Here is a 22,197-nt window from a genome sequence, read left to right on the forward strand (position 1 = left end):
GCTCACTGGCTTGGGGACTGGGACTGAGGAGGGGAGAAAAGGATCAGCCATGATGGAATAGTGGAGGACTCGATGGGCCAAATGGCCTCATTCTGCTGCAATGTCTTATGGTCTAATAAAATGTTTTCTAAATCTTTGTTTGAATTATTAGTGACTGTTTTATATTTGTTGGCATTAAATTTTATTTCTCAGTAGGTGAAAACATTTGTCTTACCAAATACCGTTAAAACTTTTATTCAAGTAAAGTTATTCTTTATGTTTGTAGTGAATTGGCTTGAGTCAGGAAATTGTCCCTTTGTTTCTTTATGCTGGCCTATGTGTGCTCCCCAAAAGAAGCAAAATGATCCTACTGACAAGCATCTTTCCGTACAGAAGTCAGCTGCGATGATCTTAGCAAGCCATTACATTTGCAATGCCAGTGTGGCACAGAAGATGTTTTTGACAGAATTATTGTGTATTCTTTTTGATACAATAATTTGGAATAAAAATAAAGATTTCCTTCTAAAGCTTTATTTCATGGTTGCAACCTTCCAGGCAGCGATACGCAAGGAGTTAAATGAATTCAAAAGTACAGAGATGGAGGTGCACGAAGAAAGCAGGGTGTATACAAGGTAATTTCAGCATTTTAACTTTAAAGGAACACCTAGAGAGTCCCAACACAAAAACATGCTGCAGGATCAGATCAGATCAGGTCAGGTCGGGTGTGAACAGTCAGCGGTCTGAAGTGTTCCCTCTATGGATGCATCCCGACTTGCTGAATTCCTCCAGCACTCCCTGTATTGTGCCATTCTAAATCTGCAGTCTTCTTTGTGTTCCCACTCTTTCTAAACCTTGCATGCCTTTCAGGTGGCGATTATTTCTAATTTGGTGTCCACTGCTGGTACTAGGGTGCTTCAATTTGCAAAGAGGGGATCAGCTGCCTAACTATTGACCTTTGCTGCAACTCCTGACTGCTTCAAAGATGTTCTGGGTAATACCAGCAAAGATACGAGTAGATCACACTCATCCTGACACTGTTCATTCAGGTCAAGAGTGACCTTTTTGCTCATTTAACCACTTTTCAATCCATGTCATTTGCCATTCTCAGCAAAAACCCATCAATTTTTTTTTTCTGAGGGCCTCCATCAGTTTGAGTTGAACGCAGATATTAAGTCCTAGCTGTCTAGCTACACAAGCCTGGGCAGTACAATATAGAGACCGAGCTGTTTCCCATGTAGCGGGCTCCCCCCTCTGCACGCATCGGATGAACCCAAAGGAATGGCAGAGACCGAATCAGTTTTGTACCAGCAGCGTCGCAGGAGTTGCCAGTCAGAATTGAACTCAATGTTGGACTGCCCTAGGGACTTCAGCTCTGGATTTTTCCCTCAGGGTTTACTCCTGAACGCTTCCTCATGAGTGGGTATAGCTGCAAGGCAGTGGAGATTTGAGATCAGAGTTTTCCTTCTCCTAAATGAGTTGCCAACCACAACTAACAAGCCCTATCTGACCAAAGCAACTGGTTTTAAGGCACCAGTAACCCACCTTTGCCCACTCACTTCTCAGGGGAAACTGTTCCGTTGGGCTTAATAGCTACACATCATGTGAAGACCAGGTGCCGGAATTGATTATCAGAGGCTGTTTGGGGTGCACACCATTGGGAGCATCTAATAGGTAGTGGGAGCTTGTCCCCATTACCACCCCCAGCTATGACAGCCTTAAGGAGTACATTGTTTATATGTCCCCGTTACCACCCCTAGCTACGACAGCGTTAAGGAGTACATTCTGTATATGCCCCCATTACCACCCCTGGCTACGACAGCCTTAAGTGAAGTAGCATTCGTGGGTTCACTGTCCATTCAGAAATTTGATGATGAAGGGAAGAACTGTTCCTAAGACATTGAGTTTGTGTATACAGATTCCTGTATCACCTCCTTGATGGTAGCAATGAGAAGAGGGCATGCCCTGGGTGATGAGGGTCCTTGATGATGGATGCTGCCTTTTTGAGTCATTGCCTTTTGAAGGTGCCCTCAATGCAAGGGAGTGTAGTGACCATGATGGAGCTGACTGAATTTACAACTTTCTGCAGCTTTTTCCATTCCTCTACAGTGACCCTTCCGTACCAGATAGACCACCGTAGAATATTTCAAAGCTACCTGGTGGAAAGGGAGGGCCTCTGTTTTAAGATCTCCGCACAAAGATGGGCCCTCTCATTTTGCAATGGTCCCTTAATGCAGTGTTACTGTTAATAATGTTCTCATTTCCTGAGGTGTACATTACCCCATATTTTCTGGAAGTGGAAGTCAAATCAAATAAGACTAGGAGAAGGAAACAAAAATAAGGGATTGTATAGTTAGATAGACGTACTTTATTGAGCCCGAGGGAAATTGGGTTTCATTACAGTTGCACCAACCAAGATAGCCTCAAGATAGTCAGACACTCTGTGATTAATATTTGTTTTTCTTCTCCCCCCAGGTTTCATCGACCATAAGAATATGCACAGATACAAATGGAAAGCAAGCTTGATGGTATATGTGCATAGATGGGGATGAGGCCCAAGCACTGTAGCTGATGCCCTGTTACACTGACACTTGTGTTCTATGTACTCAGTACAAATTCAGTGAATCCGGTGCCATGAGAAAAAATCAATACTTGATAAACATATGTAAATTCAGTTTTCAGCAAATCATAATCCTCAGAATGGAGCTTTCCCTTGATCATATCTGTCTCTGCACCTGCAGATTTATACAATACTGCAGTTGTATTGAAGTCTCAGCACTTGTTTAACACTTGCTGGGATGATGTGCCAGGGAATGACTGTGTTTCCTTTTTTAAAGCAGAGATGGAAGAATAGTAGGCCTTTGTATAGACTGTTATCTCTTCACCCCTAATCCCCTGCTCAAGAATATCTTCTCCCTATGATTTTGCATTTGCACGCACTTTCAAGTTTCAAGGAAAACAGAGTGTCAACTGCTGACGAACCACCGAGGACCCCGATTAACTGTCTGGCCCTCTTCTTCTGCCTTGCCCTCACAACTTCCATCAGTTCTATTGCCTTTTAGTTGCTGGTGTCTCCAGGAGCAAAACTGTCTCCTGGAATAGAACAAAAACTTTATATAAGGGTTTTCTAACCACCCACTCTGTGTAAGAGCCCCCCCCCCCTTTTTAAAAAAAAATCAAGTGCTGATTTTCACTGAAGCGGGTCTGTTTCAAAAGGAATATATCACTGTTTTGGGTGCCTTTCTTCTGAAAGCATCATGGGAGAGGCAAAGAGGCCTGGTTGGTGCAGGGAAACCATAACCCTTTGTACATAGGAAGTGACTGGTTTGCGTTGAATGTTGAATTGTGCCTCCGTGGGAAAAGAAAATTGCACCTCCCATTTTTGTTTAGAGTGAATATGTATTCATTTGTCTTCATATTTAAATATTGAATAAAGTATTATTGTGACTTTTTATAAAAAAAATCAGAATCCATTCAAAACACTATGCTGATTTACTTCACAATCAAACTGTCAAATAGTTCATTTTAGTTTTGTTTTATCTTGACATTTTAAATTGCCTTGTAATTTATAACAAATCAGTTTTCTCAGTCTTGCTCTCTAACAGGTGATTGCATAGACAAGATGGCAGTGAAGAATGTAATTTGTTTTTCAATTCCTTGTCATCTTTACCCTCTGGCAACCAATCATCTTTTATGTTTTATATGAGTGTTTTTATCCAAGTGAACAGTTCAGTTAATTCTAGTCCTTTTTCATGATGGAATGCGGTGAATGGGTTGTGAATGGGTTGAAATGAATCTATGTGAACTTGCTAAGATTTTTTTTACTTGCAAAGCTTGTGGCACTTGCTCTATTTTTAATTTTCAACATTCTCAGTCCTTGAAATCTGGATGTATATCAGTAAAATTCCAAGAATCTTGTCTATGGATAGACCAGTGGGATAGTTAAAATTAAATATATCTTGAATTAAAGCTTGGCAGTAAAATCAATAAAATCCCATCTAAGTATTTGATTTATTTGAGCTGTAATGGAATTATGAAAGGCCATAATTTTAACAAAAATTAGCAGCACTGAGGTAAAAGGCAAGGCAGCAGTGAACAGCCCCTCGGATGCATTATGATGCCACCACATTGTCAGGTTCAACCATGGTCATTTTTCATGCGTAATGATATTGTTTCTCTGCTGTTTCTTGTCTACCTTTGTGCATTTAAAGAGGATTCTTTAATAAGAGATTTTTTTCATTTATTATTCAAGTCATTGTGACAAGTAGCATTTGTAATACATCAGTGCTGCACTTACTTATTGGTTGATGGGGTCAATAATATAGTAATGACCCTTCCTAATAGACATCAGAGTTATCCAATGGGTTATTGGTTAATGCAATGGATGGTGACATGTTGTACAGGTTGGAAAGGTCTCTTTCTGATCTCCTTGTGTGCTAACTTAACAGCTTGCATCTCACAGTCTAGACACCATAATTATCCTTGGGGGCCCTTGGGCAAAGGAGGAAGGTCAACTCAGGATTCCTCCTCCTTACTATGTTATTTCCCAGTGGGAAGCCCAGGAGCGGGGCAGGGATATGGTGAGTCATTGAAGAGCCAAGTTACGCTTGAAGAATAGCCACATGGAGCAAGTACTAAAGGAATACCAGTACCCTCCTGCTCCGGTCAATGATCGAGAGAGGGAAGATGAGATAACAAGGGTGCTGCAACACACTGGAGCCTAATGGGCATGCTAACAATTAAACTTTAGTATTTTTACTAAGCCAGTGCATACAATGCGGCAGGGATTACGATACCCTCCCCTCCTGGAATGATTGCACATCTGTTGTATGTAATATTTTTAGCAAAGTATCTTAACACATTTCTTTTTTTTGTAAAGTGTTGGATATTTTAAAATGGTCTTCCTTGTATCTTTTTTTTCCCCCTGATACAGCTTATGAGTTTATTCATTGAAACCACACCACGGTGTTTTTGTATTTTGAGGGGATCCAGGGTATAAAATTGCTCAAGAGCTTTATCATAATTGTTTGTCAGTTTTGAAATTCAACTGTACTGGGAGGAAGAATAAAAGACCAGATTGAAATCCAGCCTCCCCCATCAGAATCTTTCATCAAAGACATGCAAATTTTTTTTTTGCGGTCTGTATAGTTGTTGTATGTACATTTTCATATGAGTTGTAAATAATTGACAATTAATGTTGCTCTTATAAATTTTTTTTGGTGTATTTTGTTCTCATTCAGTGCTGCTTTCTTTTATTAAAAAATAGATTCCTATTGGTTGTGAATCAATGTTCTGTTTTAATGTTGATTCTTGCCTGAAAAACACTTGTACAAGTTTTGTGGTAAAGATTAGCTTTATTTGTCACATACAGATCAAAACCTAGTGAACTGCATTGCTTGCTTCAATGACCAACATATCAGACGATGTACTGAGGGCAGTCTGCAAGTGGCACTATGCCTCTAGTGCCAACATTGTATGCTCACAATTCACCCCAACCGTACATCTTTGGAATGTGGGAGGAAACCAAAGCACCTGGAAGAAACCCAGATGCTCACGGGAAGAATGTACAAATTCCCTACGGTGACGGGAATTAAAACCTGTTCTTACAGTTGGTACTGCTAAGCATTGTGTTAGCCACTACACCACTGCGCGAATAGTATCTCCAAACAGCCAGCAGGTTAATTTCACTTCTGCTTTCTAAACAGCTGTAACAATAACTTGGCAGTTGGAGGAGGAGGAGGAGGATCTCTGTCTGGATTTAGATTTTGGTTAATTCTATCCATCCACAGCCTCAAGGCCAGTGGGACTAATCCATTAGAAATCACACAACTGAGAAACTTTTGACTTTCTGTTCAAGTTTTGTTACTCCTGGAAGTGTTCATCATCAAATTCATATTCAACCATACTGGAAATAAGAGTGAGAAGACCAAGCAGCATCTGGAGAGTAATTATTGAAGTTTCCTGATCAAATGGTTCTGGGAAAAGAAGCACCCTGTGGTAGGATGGAAAATTGGAGGGATTTGTAATATAAAGGATCATGGTAAATCTGCCCCAGGCCTCAGGCCTCAACTCCTTTGCACCTGTTGCACAAAGCTCACAACTCTCCTAATCTTTCAAAAAAAAACAGCCTCCTTACAGTGGAGGTACCTCAGTGATGCAGCCATCACAAACCTCTGGCATGTAGCATGCCAGAGATTTCCCACCCTCTGTTTGAAATGATGGTTCTACCATCTTGTCCCCTCACTCAGGGCTCTCCTACTGGGGGAAACATGTCATCCTCTATCTTGTTACATCACCATAAGATCTTACATATTTAAGAAAGAACAGGCTTTGTTCTTTTAATCTTCAAAAAATACAAAGCTACCTCAAAGTACAAAATAAATTTATTATCAAAGTACGTATATGTCACCATAAACAGCCCTGAGATTAGTCTTCTTCCAGGCAGACTCAATAAATCTATAATATAAAAATAACCATAGTAGAATCAGTGAGAAACCACACCAAATGGGTGTTCCACTAGTGTGCAAAAGACAAACTGTATATACAAAAAGAAATAATAAATATGCAATAAATATAAAAACATTAGAACTGTACCTTCCAATACTAAAAATTAATGCACTTTAGTTTAGTACTCGTGTGATTCATCTGTAGACTTTATCCACATCTTCATAAGTTACCGTGTGTATGTGTACTACTGTGCTGTACACCCTGGTTTGAAGAAACATCTCATTTCTATATACATTATATGTTATATACATGTATATAGTTAAATGACAATAGACTTGACGAGATGAAGAGTCCTTGAAACTGAGCCCATAGATTGTGGGAACATTTCAGTAATGGGATGAGTGAAGTTACCCCCTTTGGTTCAAGAACCTGATGGTTGAGGTGTAATAGCTGTTCCTGAACCTTGTGGTGTGAGTCCTGAGACTTCTGTGCCTACTTCCTGATGGCAACAGTGAGAAGAGAGCATATAGTTTCCTTTCTTCTGCCCTTCTACCTTCTTGAAGGGTGGAGTGACATTTGCAATTTTACAGTCTTGCAGAACCATTCCAGAATTAGCAAACATGGACACCTTGCAGTTTGTGCTTTCCACTAAATCATTAAGGTAAGGATTAATCCTTGGAGCAACCTACTAATTACATCTTTCCAGCATAGAAAAGAGAGGTTGCTTTTCCTCAATTATAAAATTTGTACACACTGGGAAAAATGTTCTAGGACCTGCTCAAACTTCAACTATTGTGGAAATAGTACACACACACACACACACACTGACTTTTTCTTTACATACACTTTCTCATTAATGCAAATATCTAATCAGCCAAACATGTGGGAACAACTCTGTATAAAAGCATGCAGACATGGTCAAGAAGGTCAGTTGTTTTTCAGACCAAACATTAAAAAGGGGAAGAAATGTTAGCTAAGTGACTTTGGCTGTGGAATGATTGTTACCTCCAGGTGGGGTTGTTAGAGTACCTCAGAAACTACTGATCTCTTGGGATTCTCGTGCACAACAGTCCTAGACTTTACAGAGAATGCTGCAAAAAAACAAAAACATCCAGTGAGCAGCAATTCTGTTAGTGATTTCATTAATGAGAGAGGTCAGAAGAGAATTGTCAAACAGGTTCAAGCTGACAGGAGGGTGACAGTAACTCGAATAATCATGCGTTACAACAGTCAGAACGCACAAAACATCAAACCTTGAAGTGGTTGGGCTCCAGCAGCAGACCACGAGCATACATTCAGTTGCCACTCTATTAGGTACAAGAAGTAGCTGCTGGGTGTACATCAATAGAGATGAGTACAGAGCAAGTAGCCCTGGGAGTTCAGGTTTTGTGGCAACAGGTCAAATATAAATTAGGAAAGTTCTTAACTGATAACTGAGTTTTCTTCCATGTGAAATACCTAGAAACAGCACTGAAAGTAGGGTACACAATGTACTCTGGCTGGGGGACTTTAATATCCCTCACCAAGACAGCTTGAATACTACCACCAGTGTCCAAGCTGACTGTTCTGAAGATGGCAGCCTCCAGATTGTCATAAGAAGTATTAGTGAGCACAGCTTTCTGCTCACAAATCTATCTATGGAGATAAATCCTTTATTTTACAATCAGATGTATAAAAGTGGGCACCATATAATTATGAGAGGATAATCCCTTCTTCACACCAAGGCCATCCTTAGCATTTTGTTTATTGCCTCAAGCATACTAAACATCAAAGCTGGATCATGAGCAGCATCAGAAATGTACACCACAGTAACCTGTAACCTCATGACCTGCTATACTCCCTGTCCTTACTGTCAAGGAGAATTCAGTGAGGAAATCAGCAGCACTGGGCTCCTAGCATCACCTAAAAACAAGGTGCCAACATATTGAAGCTGAAACAGAGGGCTGGCAGCTTGTGTAATCAAGAGACCTCACGATAGATCGTCTACTTGATTAATTACAGAGGCTCCAAAAGGCAGCAGACGAATTCAACAGATTGGGCAGTAGTCAAAGGAGGAAAAGGACAGTCAACATTTTGGTTCCAGGCCCTCCAACTGGCCCTTCAACATTGACTTCATTTTGCTGCATGGATGCTGTCTGACCTGCTAAGTTCCTCCAATGCCTTTTGTTTTGCTCCAGAATGAAGCAGCTGCCACATCCTATGTCACAGTTTAAAAAACACACTGCGTTTTGTAAGTGGTGCACGCCGGGTGTCAACATCTCTGTGGATCTAACCTGGTCCCAATATATCAATATAGCTATAAAGAAGGCAAGACAGTGGCTATATTTAATTAGAAATGGAACAGAAATCTGCCTGGTTGAACAAATTGTGTTATTCTGGCAGGGGTGAATGTACACCAGACCCATACAAGTTTAAAGGTAAAACTTGTAGAAACTGCAATGAAGTAAGACACATACAAAAAGCATGTCGGGAGACAAAAATAAATGGACTGCACAGGGAAGAGAAAAAGATTTTTTAAAAAATCAAGTTACAGTTGCAAAAGCAGCACTAATCTGCATGCTGTTCATAATGACAGGAGTGATACAGGACTGCGTAGCCTTGAGATGTACAATGTGAAAATTAACAAAAGATAAGCAATATGGCTTACACACCAGAAGTGAAGTAAAATAATTGAAATGAATTGGACACTAGCTCAGCTCTTTCAGTCATTCCACAAAATGAATTTGAATGGCACTTCAAAGATACTGAACTGAAGCCTGCTGACATCCAACTATGAACTTATACCGGAGAAAAGATAACTCCTGTGGGAATAACATTTGTAACAGTGAAATACAACAACCATCAAGTCACATTGGGATTGTATATGGTAAAAACAGGAGGGCCAGCACTCTAGGGCTGTGATTGGCTGAGACAACTCTACAATTTGATTGGAAATCTGTCCTCCATTTGAAGGCCACACTCCTTACAATAGAGTCAACTGAAAGCAAATTAACAAAGGTACTGGATGGATGCCACAACAGTGTTCAAGGATGGCATTCAAAAACTCAAACATATCAAGTGTAAAGTAGTATTAAATGAAAATGCCAAACCCAAGTTTTATGAGGCCTGTCCAGTTCCTTATATCATCTGTTATAAAGTGCCCAGTGAGCTAGATCGCATGGAGCTGAAGAAATTCTCTCCAAGATCAAGTGGAGCTCATGGGCAATCCCAGTGGTCCCTGTAGCCAGGAAGGATGGCTCTGTCAGGATCGGTGGTGATTTTAAGGTCACCATCAAATTAGATCAATACTCTCTACCCAGGATAGAGGACATCTTGGCAAACCTTTAGAAACATAGAACATAGAAAACCCACAGCACAATACAGGCCCTTCGGCCCACAAAGCTGTGTCAAACATGTCCTTACCTTAGAAATTGCCTAGGGTGACCCACAGCCCTCTATTTTCCTGAGTTCAATGTACCTGTCCAGGAGTCTCTTAAAAGACCCTATCGTATCTGCCTCCACCACTGTTGCTGGCAGCCCATTCCAAACACTCACCACTCTCTGTGTAAAAAACTTACCCCTGACATCTCCTCTGTACCTGCTTCCAAGCACCTTAAAACTGTGCCCTCTCGTGCTAGCCATTTCAGCCCTGGGAAAAAGCCTCTGACTATCCACACGATCAATGCCTCTCATTATCTTATACACCCCTATCAGGTCACCTCTCATCCTCCGTCACTCCAAGGTAAAAAGGACGAGTTCAGTCAAGCTATTCTCATAAGGCAAACTCCCCAATCCAGGCAACTTTGTGAATCTCCTCTGCACCCTTTCTATGGTTTCCACATCCTTCCTGTAGTGAGGTGACCAGAATTGAGCACAGTACTCCAGGTGGGGTCTAACTAGGGTCCTAGATAGCTGCAACATCACCTGTTGGCTCCCAAACCAAATCCCACGATTGATGAAGTCCAGTGTACCGTAAGCTTTCTTAATCACAGAGCCAACCTGTGCAGCAGCTTTGAGTGTCCTATGGGCTCAAACCGCAAGGTCCCTCTGATCCTCCACACTGCAAAGAGTCTTACCATTAATACTATAGTCTGTCATCATATTTGACCTACCAAAATGAACCACCTCACACTTATCTGGGTTGAAAACACTTTATGGAGGAAAACACTTAAGCAAGGTGGACTTAGCTGAGGCCTACCTACAGATGGAGATGGAAGAAGAGTCCAAAGTGTGTCTCACGATAAACACTCACAAAGGGCTTTATTGCTATAAAAGGCTTATTTCTGGAGTAGCATCTGCATCTGCACTCTGGCAGAAAGCTGTGCTGCAAGGCTACCCAGGCACTCAGTGTTATCTGGAGGACATCATTGTTACCTGTAAGGATGACGAAATAGCTCCAAAATCTCAAAACAATGTTAAAAAAAATTAGGAGATTATGGGCACTACTCAAGAAGTGTGATATTTTTGTAAACCAAACATCGCTTACTGTGGTCACACTATTTACGTACAAGATTTACACAAGTATGCAGAGAAAATTTGAACAGTGGCAGATGCCCCAAGGCCAAAGGACGTATTACAACTGTTAATTACTGACACAGGTTCCTGCCAAACCTGGCTACTGTGCTCCACTCCTTGAACACATTACTACAGATCAGGAAGAAATGGCAATGGACAAAGCAGTGTAAGGCGGCTTTTCAAAAGACGAAGGAAATGGTTATGTCAGATACTGTACTCACACATTATGATCCACATTGTTCAATGAATCTTGCCTGTGATGCCTCATTCTATGGGACACGTGCAGTCATGTCACATGTTAAGAGCGATGGAAGTGAACACCCCACAGCCTTCGCATCAGATTCCCTTTCTGCTGCAGAGAAAAACTATGCACAGATTGACAAAGAAACCTTGAGTCCTGTTTGTGGTGTAAAACACTGCAGCCAGTATCTGTACAGGAGAGAGTTTACCCTCATTACTGTTCGTAATCCACTAGTGTCTATTTTCAATCTACAGAAGGGTATTTCAGCAACGTGAATGCAGAAATGGGCTCTGATTCTTGAAGGAACAACTGATCATACAAATGCTGTTGGATTATCTCGTTTACCCTTTGAAAAGGAAATACCTGAAAAATTTACAAAAGAATATACTCTTGAAGTATTCTCCCTAATGCAAATTGGAAGTCCCCCTATAATGGCACAGATGATCCAAAGGGAAACCAGTAAAGACCCCACATTGTCTCAGGTCTCCATGGCCACACAAACTGGTTGGAATATGCAGCAGAAATCCCATTTCCCCCATTTTTACCAGCATAGGGATGAACTCGCCCTTGATGGTGGTTGCCTTTATATGGGGATTGAGAGTTGTACCGTCCAAGCTGAGAAGTAGAGTGTTGGAGGAGTTACATGTCCGTCATCTTGGCAAGGTCAAAATGAAAGTGTTGACTTGAAGCTTTGTTTGGTGGCCTGGGATAGATCAGCGGATCAAGCAGCTTGCCGTGCACTGTTCAGGATGCAACACGCCCAGAAGATGGCAAGAGAAGCGCCTCCCCATCCCTGGGAACGGCCTGCATTGCTCTGTCAGAGAATTCATATGGATTTTGCCGGACCATTCACAGGTACAAATTTCTCGGTGGTAGTGGTCACAGCTACCAAGTGACCAGTAGTAGCCTCCACTAGTGTTGTTGATGTGTTGAGAAGCCTCTTCTCAAAGGGAAGGGACTGTTTTTTTGTACTGGGGCAGTGGACCTGATTGAATTACCCTCCTCTCAAAAGTTGCAATGTTCAGATTGGCTGCTGCTCAAAGCTCTTTTTAAAGCTCCCTTTTGATTAAATCAGGGGATTGCTGGGCAGTGTGGCTCGAAGGGCTGGAAGGGCCTTACTCCTTTCTATATCTCAATAAATTTTTAAAAACCTGAATATTTGCTGCATTCTTTCCAGCTTAGCAATATCCTTCCCACAGACCGACGTCCCAATCCTTCACCACAGTTTTGTATGTTTTTATTCTTCATTATTGATGGCAGAGTTTGGGATTTTGCAGTCACAAAGAACACTATCCGATATTGTATCTAAATCAGCGGTCTGCCAGCCTGTAGGTGGCAGTGTAGGGGGAGGCGGTGCGTAGGCGGAGGGGTGACTCTTTATGACCAGACGGCTTGTCGGCCCGAGCCCTATAAAAGGGCGTGTCGGGGACTGTTGGGTCTTTTTTTGACGGAGCGGAGCGGGGGAAATTCTGGTTCTTCGGGTAATGTTTCGGGTGAGTACCGCAGGATGCGCTCGGCCTCACAAAAATTACACACTGCGCTCCCCGGCAGGGAGAGCAGGATCTGAGTGACCGACTCGGACCAGCAGTGCAGGAGCCGGATGTGATGCGTGAGGCCGCCGACCACATGGCGCCGGGAACCGGGGGTGGAGGCCTTTCTCCCGGTTTGTGACCGGGATGAGCCAGCGATGCGCCGTTGCTGCTTTTATGAGCTGGGGTTTGCACCTTCCACCCGCTAATCGGTGGAAGTTATATTTTAATCAGTGGGGAGAGGTGATTGTGGAGCAACTCACCCACTTACGGCTTCAGAGCCGGGTTCGATGCAGAACGCGGCTATAGGTGATGGTCTGCCCCGGGTTATGTGGTTTTTTTTCTCTCGGGAGCTCTACTAGCAAAAGGCGTGTTCGCTTATTGGCTGATTTAACGCTAGATATTGCTAGTGGAGTCTGGCCGGACTTTAGACTCGTGGGCCGAAGGAGCTTTTGAGGTGTGTAGCCAGTGCTATGCTTTCAGGGAACTGGAAATGAATACCAATGAATTGATCCACTTGACACTCCGCAGGAGTGTGTGGGCCATGGCAGTCAAAGCTCAAACTGGCACGGCACCTGATGATGCCTTGCCCTTTGTTTCACAGGGTGTCCTGGCTGTTGCCACGTGTTCTCTACCTTTCCCTGAGCTTACCAATTTCTCTTTGCCTCGACCAGATTGGCGAGTGATGGCTTCTGGTTAGAAGTGTGCCTCGCTTCCATAGGAACTAACGGGCGGCTAAGAGACAAGTTGCAATTGTATATTCACTTAACACGCAAGATGCTGATGAATTCAGAGGCCAGACAGCATCTATGGGGGAAAGCGCAGTCGACGTTTCGCGCCATAACTTTCCGGCAGGACTTCCCCAGTCCTGATGATGGATCTTTTCCGTAGATGCTGCCTGACCTGCTGAGTTCCTCCAGCATACTGTACTGTCTTGGTTTTGAATTTTATATGGGCTTTTGGGAGGGTAATCGCAGATTTGAGTGAGATGCTTAATAAAATCATTAGTTGAGGTAAGTTCTAATGTAGACTTGGCTTCTGGGCAAATGCAGTGCCTTGAAAAAGTATTTATCCCGCAACCCTTCGTGTACATAAATAAGTATTACAGGGATTTTGGTCAATTTGAGAATTTTTTATTTGTGAATCAAATAAAAAACCACCGTAGTAGCGTCCCAGAAAGCAATATTGCGAAGCATGAAAACTAAAAATTTTAAACCTGAAACATCGGCGTTTTCCCCCTGGGGAAGTTCAGTACTTCATTGAGCAACCTCTCGCAGCTTTACTGCCAGTAGTTTTTTATCACTGTTGGCTTTGCACAATGTGGTCGAGCGTTTGCCCATTCCTTGCAAAATTTGTTCAGGCTGTGCCAAGTTGATTGAGGATTGTGGACAGCAATTTTGAGATCTTGATAAATGTTTGGTTAGGTTATGGTCAAGACTGACTGGGCGACTCAATTACATCAAGTTTCTACGAAGCCACTACTTGGGTCACTATCCTGCTGAAAAGTGAACTTTCCACTCTGGTCATGGGATGCGCTCAGCTCAGAGCCTTTGAGATAGCATTGTACCCTTCCCCAGGTTAGTGTTTCTATTATTGTTTCCCTGACTTGAATGCTCTTTGGTCTTCAGTTCATTTTGATTTGGTCTGTTGAAAATCAACCAAAATACTGCACTTTACAGAGGGGGCTATTTATTCAGGTGGTCCTCCAATTTTCTAAATTAAAACATCAGGAGTTGGTAAGGTAATCTAGCGTTGCACATGGGAAATGTTAGTGTAGAGACATTACAAAGGGGACCACTGCTTTTTCAGTCTCAATTCTTTTTTAGTAAATTGCAGGCAGATTTTGGAATTTTTCTTTTGATTTTAACTTAAGCACATTTTTGTAGATTGGCTCAAAGTCCTTCAATACATTTTAAATTTAGAAAATGAGAGTAAAATGAATTTAGATGTGGGGGCTGAATACTTTCCAAGGCACTGTAAATAAGGAGGCCTTCCAATGTGAGAAGTTTTTGAGTGACATCTTTTACTCCACTGAACATCTTGTTTAAAATATAAACCCAACGTTGACATCCAGCAGTTTCTGTCTGGCACTGTCTGTGTGGTATGAGGGAGCATAGACATTTTGTCAATGATGTACGGTCCCATTCCACGTCGTTGGAGAGCATCTGTGTCCCCGGCTTTTAACTGGTGAGGACTGAATCCTATATATTCCTAGACCTTCTCTGTCTGCTGTGACAGGGGAGACAAACCATATAGGGTACATATTTATAATAAGCCAGAAGCTCATCTCAGGCACCATCTGAGTTAAAAGTTTAGGTTGATGACCTTTGGTCAAGGTGTTTTGATATTTTGATAGTTTAAATTTAGATCAGAATGAGCAGAACAGTGAGCTGAAAACCCTATCCAGAATGTTCTCAATGATTTAGGTAAGCTATATGATTCTGTCTTTCTTTGATACCTTAATCTATCCATCTACCTGTGGCTTTGGGATTAAATCTTGAAATCCAATTTGTTGTGATAAGGTGTGGTCCGTGAGTCCTTAAACTGCTGGAGAACAGTGTACTATTTTTTAATGTTTAATTGTACATATGATTTTTTGTATGTTCTAGCGCTGAGCAGCAGTGAACCATCTGAGTGACCTATCAGAGTTCTCTTTGGGAACTAGTTGACGATCAGCGTTTCTGATCTGGCTATTGTTCACAATTGCACTTAATAACAAAAATTAGCATCTCTACAAACGTCAGCTATTACTGGCAGTGACAACACAGTGACTATACATTACATAAGATGTACTTATGTTTCACATTTATGTCTTGTATATCGCCATTTATACATCTATATCCCCTTTGCAGCAGGTGCTCTTTTTTCACCAGTAAAGTTAATGTGATTTTTTTTTCTGTTTCAGGTACTGTGGTGGGTTGGTCCTGCACAATAGAGGAGAGAGAAGAATAGAGTAGATTTAGATCTGGAGTAACTGAATCACTTCAGAATGGAGAGCCATAAGCACAAAGAATCTATTAAGCAGTGTATCATACACTGGAAAACATCAAAAGAAGATGATGACCACTTAGTCCTCAAGACTATGAATCCTGGAAAACATTACTTGAAGCAACCAAAGTGAGAATCTCTGCCCCTATTTTAGACATTGCTAAAGAACTTGGAGAAAGAGAAGTCCCAAGAATCTCAATCATCATGGCTTGGCTTCGCGAATGAAGATTTAGGAAGGGGGCTGCCCATGTCTGCTACAGGCTTGCTGGCTGGTGGCTGACGAGGCCAAGACGAGACAGGCAGGCCCGGCCACAGCGGCTGCAAAAGATATTCTCTTCTGGGTTTGGTGCTGCTGTGTCACGGTTCTTCCTCCTCCTCCTCTTGTCCTCAATGCCAGCCCTGCGTGCGTTCTACCCAGGAATCTACTATCACCGAAGATGCTGAGGCTTCACCATGAAGAGAGACTCTGAAAAGGAAAGCATTACCGATGAAGCTGGTGAGAATACTTTTCAATTATATCAGAACTGATATACCCAACAAGGTGATTGTAAATCTAAAGAATTCCAGAATCTGGCTGCAATTTACTAAAAAAATTAAAAACCAAGATTGTGAGACTGAAATTGGGTGACCACTTTGGTCACGAATCTTTCATGCTATCTGGTGGAGTTACACTCCTGCAGGATTCTACAAGGAAGCACATTGGTAGGAAACTGGAATCTGAGCTGGCAATTCAGTAAACAACAAGAATTTTGCAGATGCTGGAAATTCAAGCAACACATCTGGTGAATGCAGCAGGCCAGGCAGCGTCTCCTGATGAAGGGTCTCGGCCTGAAACGTTGACTGTACCTCTTCATAGAGATGCTGCCTGGCCTGCTGCGTTCACCAGCAACTTTGATGTGTGTTGCTGGGCAATTCAGTAGATGTATTTCCAGATGACAAAGGAAAATTGTTAATGGTTCCTGAAAGTGTAGCATTAAGGGACGTTGTCTTGGAAAATCAAACTCTACAGAGGGAAGTTTGGAGGGCCAAGGCAACCAATTTCAAGCAGTAGAAGAGCAACTTCTGAAAGGGGACCGATCCTTTTTCAGTTTCTTAATTTAGGTTTTTAATTTTTTAATAAATTGTATAAACCCAACGTTGACATCCAGCAGTTTCTGTCTGGCACTGTCTGTGTGGCATGAGGGAGCATAGACATTTTGTCAATGATGTATGGTCCCATTCCACGTCGTTGGAGAGCATCTGTGTCCCCGGCTTTTAACTGGTGAGGACTGAATCCTATATATTCCTTGACCTTCTCTGTCTGCTGTGACAGGGGAGACAAACCATATAGGGTACATGTTTATAATAAAGCCAGAAGCACATCTCAGGCACCATCTGAGTTAAAAGTTTAGGTTGATGACCTTTGGTCAAGGTGTTTTGATATTTTGATAGTTTAAATTTAGATCAGGATGAGCAGAACAGTGAGCTGAAAACCCTATCCAAAATTTTTAATGACTTAGGTAAGCTATATGATTGTCTTTCTTTGATAACCTTACAATCTATCCATCTACCTGTGGCTTTGGGATTAAATCTTGAAATCCAATTTGTTGTGATAAGGTATCGCAAGAATATGTGCCAAGTCTGATGCACAATCAGCATTTATGAAATAGCTAAATTAAAATCTTGCAATTTATTGATGAAAACTGATTAAATAGAATTATTTTAGTGTAAGGTGGTCTTAGTGTTAAACTGAAATTGTTACGGTAGTGAATTGCTTCCTGAACTACACTAGGGCTGATGGTCAAATGGTGTTGGTATGTTTGTGTTCATTTCTACAGTACAAGATTTCACGTGGTGGATACTGTCATCTATTCAATGTAGGCAGTCTGCAACTTGTCACCATGGTTCATCAGTGTCATTTTAGCTTCCTATCCTGGCGTTAGTGTTCCTATTCCTGGGAATAAAGGCTGTTTTTATGGAGTTAAATATTTTATTTTACTATCCCAATGTATTTTCAATTCAAGTCTGTTCAATTTTTTAAAATAAACAAAATCAACTGTGTAAGCATTGAGAAATGATTTTTACAACTTGCATGTATTTTATTCTCCTTGAAATGGATTCAGGTTGATTGGAATGCATCAGAGCAGAACATTTTGGCCCAATTAGTGGAAATCATGGAAATAGTTTTTTTTTAAAAAATGTTAAGCAACCATTTAAACTAAGTGACAAATGATGTATTTAAATGAACACAGAATAAATTGGGTCACCACCAATGCTACCACAGTACTATAAAACTGTTCTTTCCTAATGAGTTAATGACAGGACTACTTTTGATTGACTAAATGAACAAAATCAGCACAGGCACCTAGTGCAGAAGCAACTGATGCTATTTAAAAACTTCACTCTTAAGCACAGTGTAATTAGTGTCCAACGGCCACATGACATGCTGGTGATTGACGCTAGTTCGACAATGTTTATCATGTCTATCCCAATTAAATTGCCCAAAAAGTGTCCCAGATGTGTGGCTGGCCTGGGTAACTGATGACCCAATTAAACTGGAGTCTGCTGTATTTGCATAGTGATTTGGGAATTCTGTTAAGGGCAAGTTGTCTGGGCACTCATGCATGTGTTGCATGTTATGGATTTGTCTGCCGCTCACTGAATAACTAGATTGCTTATGCTGGGCTCTGTTTGTGTGTGAAGTGATGGCTTTGGCCTTGGATCTGTCGCATTCCACAAGAAAGCAGATTGAGCAGCACCCAAGGCCATCTACAGTATCCAGAGAGAAAATAATGCAGTTGATTGGCTGAGATTGTGATGCGGTGAAAGTGCTAACACATTAGTAATAGATTCAGGGTTTGGCTTTGCCCTTCATTTGCTTTACCTTGATTTTTTTTTCAGGCACACTGAATTTTGCCTTTGTGAATGCGGATGAAAATGTGAGGAAGGCTGGGATCAGGCACCTAATGAGGTAAGCTGCTGAGCAACTCATTTCAAATACAAACCCAACGTTGACATCCAGCAGTTTCTGTCTGGCACTGTCTGTGTGGCATGAGGGAGCATAGACATTTTGTCAATGATGTATGGTCCCATTCCACGTCGTTGGAGAGCATCTGTGTCCCCGGCTTTTAGCTGGTGAGGACTGAATCCTATATATTCCTAGACCTTCTCTGTCTGCTGTGACAGGGGAGACAAACCATATAGGGTACATGTCTGACAAAGCCAATACTTCGGGAATTTGTTTTGATTTTCAGTATCTAGCTTTAGGGTACAAGATGCCTTTGAAACATAACATTTTTTAAAAATGTTAAAATAAAATTAAAGTGCTGAAGTGAAATTTTATGGCAATAAATTGCTTCTTGAAATACACTAGGATTTAATCTTCATTACTCAAGGAGGCATATCTCCCTGGTGTGTTAATTGAAGAATACTTGAGTACGTTGGTGAGAATTTCAAAAATTAATTTAAAAAAATTTTGTTTTGCAGAAGAATGTTTAATAAAGTTGGATGAGACTGGTGAGTATTAGTAGAACCAAATTGATATAAAATACAGGTCTTCAGGGTATGGCAAAGTTTGTTCTGTAATGTTTGACCTGTGTAGTTCATAAATGTTAAATGTGATTTGAGTTCCTCAGCGGCAGTGTGCAGTAGCTGGCAAATCCTGCTAGTCAAATTTGGGTTGCATGAAACTTGAATGTTTGTAATCTGGAGAGGATCTGTAGATCACTTAGAATAATTGAATTTTATTATTAGTTGTCCTTGGATCAATGTTGAATTGTAGAATTAACTTCTGTGATATTCCAATGTGGGCATCCAGTGAGGTTATTCTCATCTGGCTCTGTCCATATGGCGTGTGGGAGCATAGACCTATGGTCCATGATGTACAGTCCTTTTCCATGACATTGGAGAGAAAGCATGTCCCCAGCTGTTAGGCTGGTGAGGACAGCATCCTGTATATTCCTAGGCCTTCTCAGTTATTACAGTGTCTGAGGAGATAAACCATGCAGGGTACAATGTTTGGCGTTTGAAATGGGCATGGAGATGGGGTTGATCAGTGGCTCATTGTTCTGAATTGCTTTGATGTTCCACAGTACCAGATTCAACTTTTCAACTGGGGAAGATGAAAGCTGGAAGTGGTAAAGTATTTATTCACTTATTTATTAAAATGAAATGCCCCTCCCATCCCATTGTGGACATGGACATCCAGCACGTTTAACTCGTGTGGTGTATGGGAGCATAGACCTTGCTCTGTTATGTACAGTCCCATTCCACAATGTTGGAGAACAAGCATTCCCAGTTTTTAAGCTGGTGAGGACTGCTTGTATATACCTAGGCCTTGCCTGTCTGGTGACTGGGGAGATGAATGATGCATGAGACAGTAACCTTGTAAACCAGAAAGTTGATCATTATTTTTGAAATAGGTGCCTGCTGTTTAATTGAATACTTTTCACTTGGTCTCCTTGGTTTTTGGGGCTGCCCTCTGGCTGGATGGGCTATGTTAAACCTAATCTGTTAGCCATTCATGGAGCTGTGATTATTTTTCAATGTTTTCAGCATATTTTCCCATTTATTTCAGTAAAAAGTAATTCTGTTGATGGTGATTGGGGAATACTGAACAGGACACTAGGATTCCTGCTGATGTTGACTTGGGATTCTGCCTATGACAAGATTTGGTTGCCTCCAATTAATTTAGCTTTTGTGGTGTCCATGCTGGAGCTAAGTTTCAGCTTGCTCTTTTTTTGAGGTCACTACGTTCAGTCCCAGTATAGTGAATCTCAGTGTTAGTACAAGTGAAGTAATGTAAAGACAGTTGTGCAACTGCATTTAGAGCTGTTTTGATGTTAAACCTGTTGTTGATTGAGTTGTGTTTGCTAATTTTAATGATTCTTATTTTGCTTCAGGTACCCCGATGCTCTAACAAGAAAGCAGTGTGTCTTCAGGTGGGCTCCTGAACGAAGTGCATTTGACTTCTTTTTGAAGCTGCCAACTTTTGACGTTCAGAGGCTGAAATTAACAGTTCTGTTGAATGTGTACTAGTATTTTCTTGGTATTTCACATTTAAATAAAAGTTTATGTTGAAATCACTAATCTGATTGCATCTTAATGACTGGCGTGAATAAGTCATCTGCTGTGTCCTGGCGTAGAAAGTCCTTGTATGAATAGGAGTCAGAGATCAGATCCTTGATGTGATATATACAGAGGAACTGTGTTGAAAGGAATGTCCTTCACTGATCAGTAACTTGTCAAGTTCCGTCAGATTTACTTGTGGCTGTTTCTTTACTGCTCAAATGTTGTGTATTTAAAAACTTATGGAGTAGCCATAATGAGACAGAGCTAACATGAGAACAATGGGCTGTTGAAAAAGGAGAGTTCAAATTTGTTACTCAAATTTGTATACTGCCAAATGAAACAATAAGATGCACAACACAAAAGTGATTGTGGATAAATTAACAAGTGAAAATTAATTCCAGAGGATTGAGATGTTAATATACTTGTGAATAAGTCATCTGCTGTGTCCTTCAGCTGTTTAGAGACCTGTGACCATGTGGATTTCTTTCCACATTCCAAAGACCTAGCTATTGGTAGATTAATTGTCCTGTGATAAGGCTAGGGCTGCTGGGGATCATGCTACAAATTTGGATTGCCTAAATTTTCATATGAATTAGTTTCTTTTATAAAAATCCCTGTTTTACTTGCCTCACAGTGGTACAATATATAATTACTGGAATTCAATCTAATCATATTTATTATCACAGACGTGAAATTTGTTAACAGTTGGATGCAATACATAGAAGAAATAAATGTGAATCAATTACAGTATATGTATATTGAATAGATTAAAAATAGTGCAAAAAGGGATTTTTTAAAGAATGAGATTGTGTCCAAGGATCTAATGTCCATTTAGGAATCAGATGGCAGTGGGCAAGAAACTGTAGCCTGAATCGTTGAGTGTGCCTTCGGGCATCTATCTCCTACCTGATGGTAGCAGTGAGAAAAGGGCATTCCCTGGGTGCTGCAGGCCCTTAATAATGGATGCTGCCTTTCCAGGACACTGCTTTTTAAAAATAACCTGGGTACTTTGTAGGCTAGTGCCCAAGAAGGAACCAACTAAATTTATAACCCTCTGGAGCTTTGAGTTCTGTGCTGTAGCCCCCCCCACCATGCCAGATGGTAATACAGCCTGTTAGATTGCTCTCCACAGTATATCTATAGAAGATTTAACATATTTGTTGACATACTAGATCTCTTCAAACTCCTAATGAAGTATAGTTGCTATCTTGACACCCAGGAACTTGAAACTGCTCACTTTCCACTTCTGATCCTTAGGAGGATTGGTGGTATGTGTTCCTTTGTCTCCTTCCAAAAGTCCACAATCTGCTCTCTTGCCTTGCATGGAGTGCTAGGTTGTTGCTGCAACACCACTAGTTGGCAAATCTCACCTGTACACCCTTTCATCACCATCTTGAGATTCTACCAACACTGGTTGCATCATCAGCAAATTTTTAGATGGTATTTGAGCTATGTCAAGCCACACAGTCATGG

General features: G+C 41.2%; 1 protein-coding gene, 1 long non-coding RNA gene and 5 other non-coding genes across 18 annotated transcripts in view; all 7 read left to right on the plus strand.

Annotated features, from left to right (window-relative positions):
• The window catches only part of LOC140190445 (phosphatase and actin regulator 4-like), a 190,225-nt gene extending 184,976 nt beyond the window's left edge, over positions 1-5,249 (plus strand). For all 11 annotated transcript variants that reach the window (XM_072247041.1, XM_072247045.1, XM_072247040.1 and 8 more), the window contains 2 exons: positions 535-611; positions 2,452-5,249. In XM_072247041.1, the coding sequence (XP_072103142.1) occupies positions 535-611; positions 2,452-2,467 (93 nt within the window). In that variant the 3' untranslated portion in view covers positions 2,468-5,249. The remainder of the gene's footprint in view (positions 1-534; positions 612-2,451) is intronic.
• A 7,305-nt stretch (positions 5,250-12,554) lies between these two features.
• LOC140190527 (uncharacterized) lies at positions 12,555-20,742 on the plus strand. 2 transcript variants are annotated; one of them, XR_011883623.1, is made up of 7 exons: positions 12,592-12,651; positions 14,112-14,264; positions 15,593-16,171; positions 18,556-18,625; positions 19,141-19,170; positions 19,746-19,790; positions 20,556-20,742. It is a non-coding gene; the product is annotated as an uncharacterized lncRNA (long non-coding RNA). The 2 variants fall into 2 exon arrangements; XR_011883622.1 differs by lacking the exon at positions 14,112-14,264 and having other exon boundaries at positions 12,555-12,651.
• LOC140190664 (small nucleolar RNA SNORA73 family) lies at positions 14,745-14,952 on the plus strand. Its single transcript, XR_011883671.1, has one exon. It is a non-coding gene; the product is annotated as a small nucleolar RNA SNORA73 family (small nucleolar RNA).
• On the plus strand, positions 16,807-17,014 carry LOC140190657 (small nucleolar RNA SNORA73 family). Its single transcript, XR_011883666.1, has one exon. It is a non-coding gene; the product is annotated as a small nucleolar RNA SNORA73 family (small nucleolar RNA).
• On the plus strand, positions 18,660-18,867 carry LOC140190665 (small nucleolar RNA SNORA73 family). The gene has a single exon (XR_011883672.1). It is a non-coding gene; the product is annotated as a small nucleolar RNA SNORA73 family (small nucleolar RNA).
• On the plus strand, positions 19,455-19,670 carry LOC140190663 (small nucleolar RNA SNORA73 family). The gene has a single exon (XR_011883670.1). It is a non-coding gene; the product is annotated as a small nucleolar RNA SNORA73 family (small nucleolar RNA).
• LOC140190658 (small nucleolar RNA SNORA73 family) lies at positions 19,858-20,035 on the plus strand. Its single transcript, XR_011883667.1, has one exon. It is a non-coding gene; the product is annotated as a small nucleolar RNA SNORA73 family (small nucleolar RNA).
• Positions 20,743-22,197: the final 1,455 nt, after the last annotated feature.

Source organism: Mobula birostris, chromosome 30 (assembly GCF_030028105.1).
Source record: "Mobula birostris isolate sMobBir1 chromosome 30, sMobBir1.hap1, whole genome shotgun sequence".
NCBI classification, from domain to species: Eukaryota; Metazoa; Chordata; class Chondrichthyes; order Myliobatiformes; family Myliobatidae; genus Mobula; species Mobula birostris.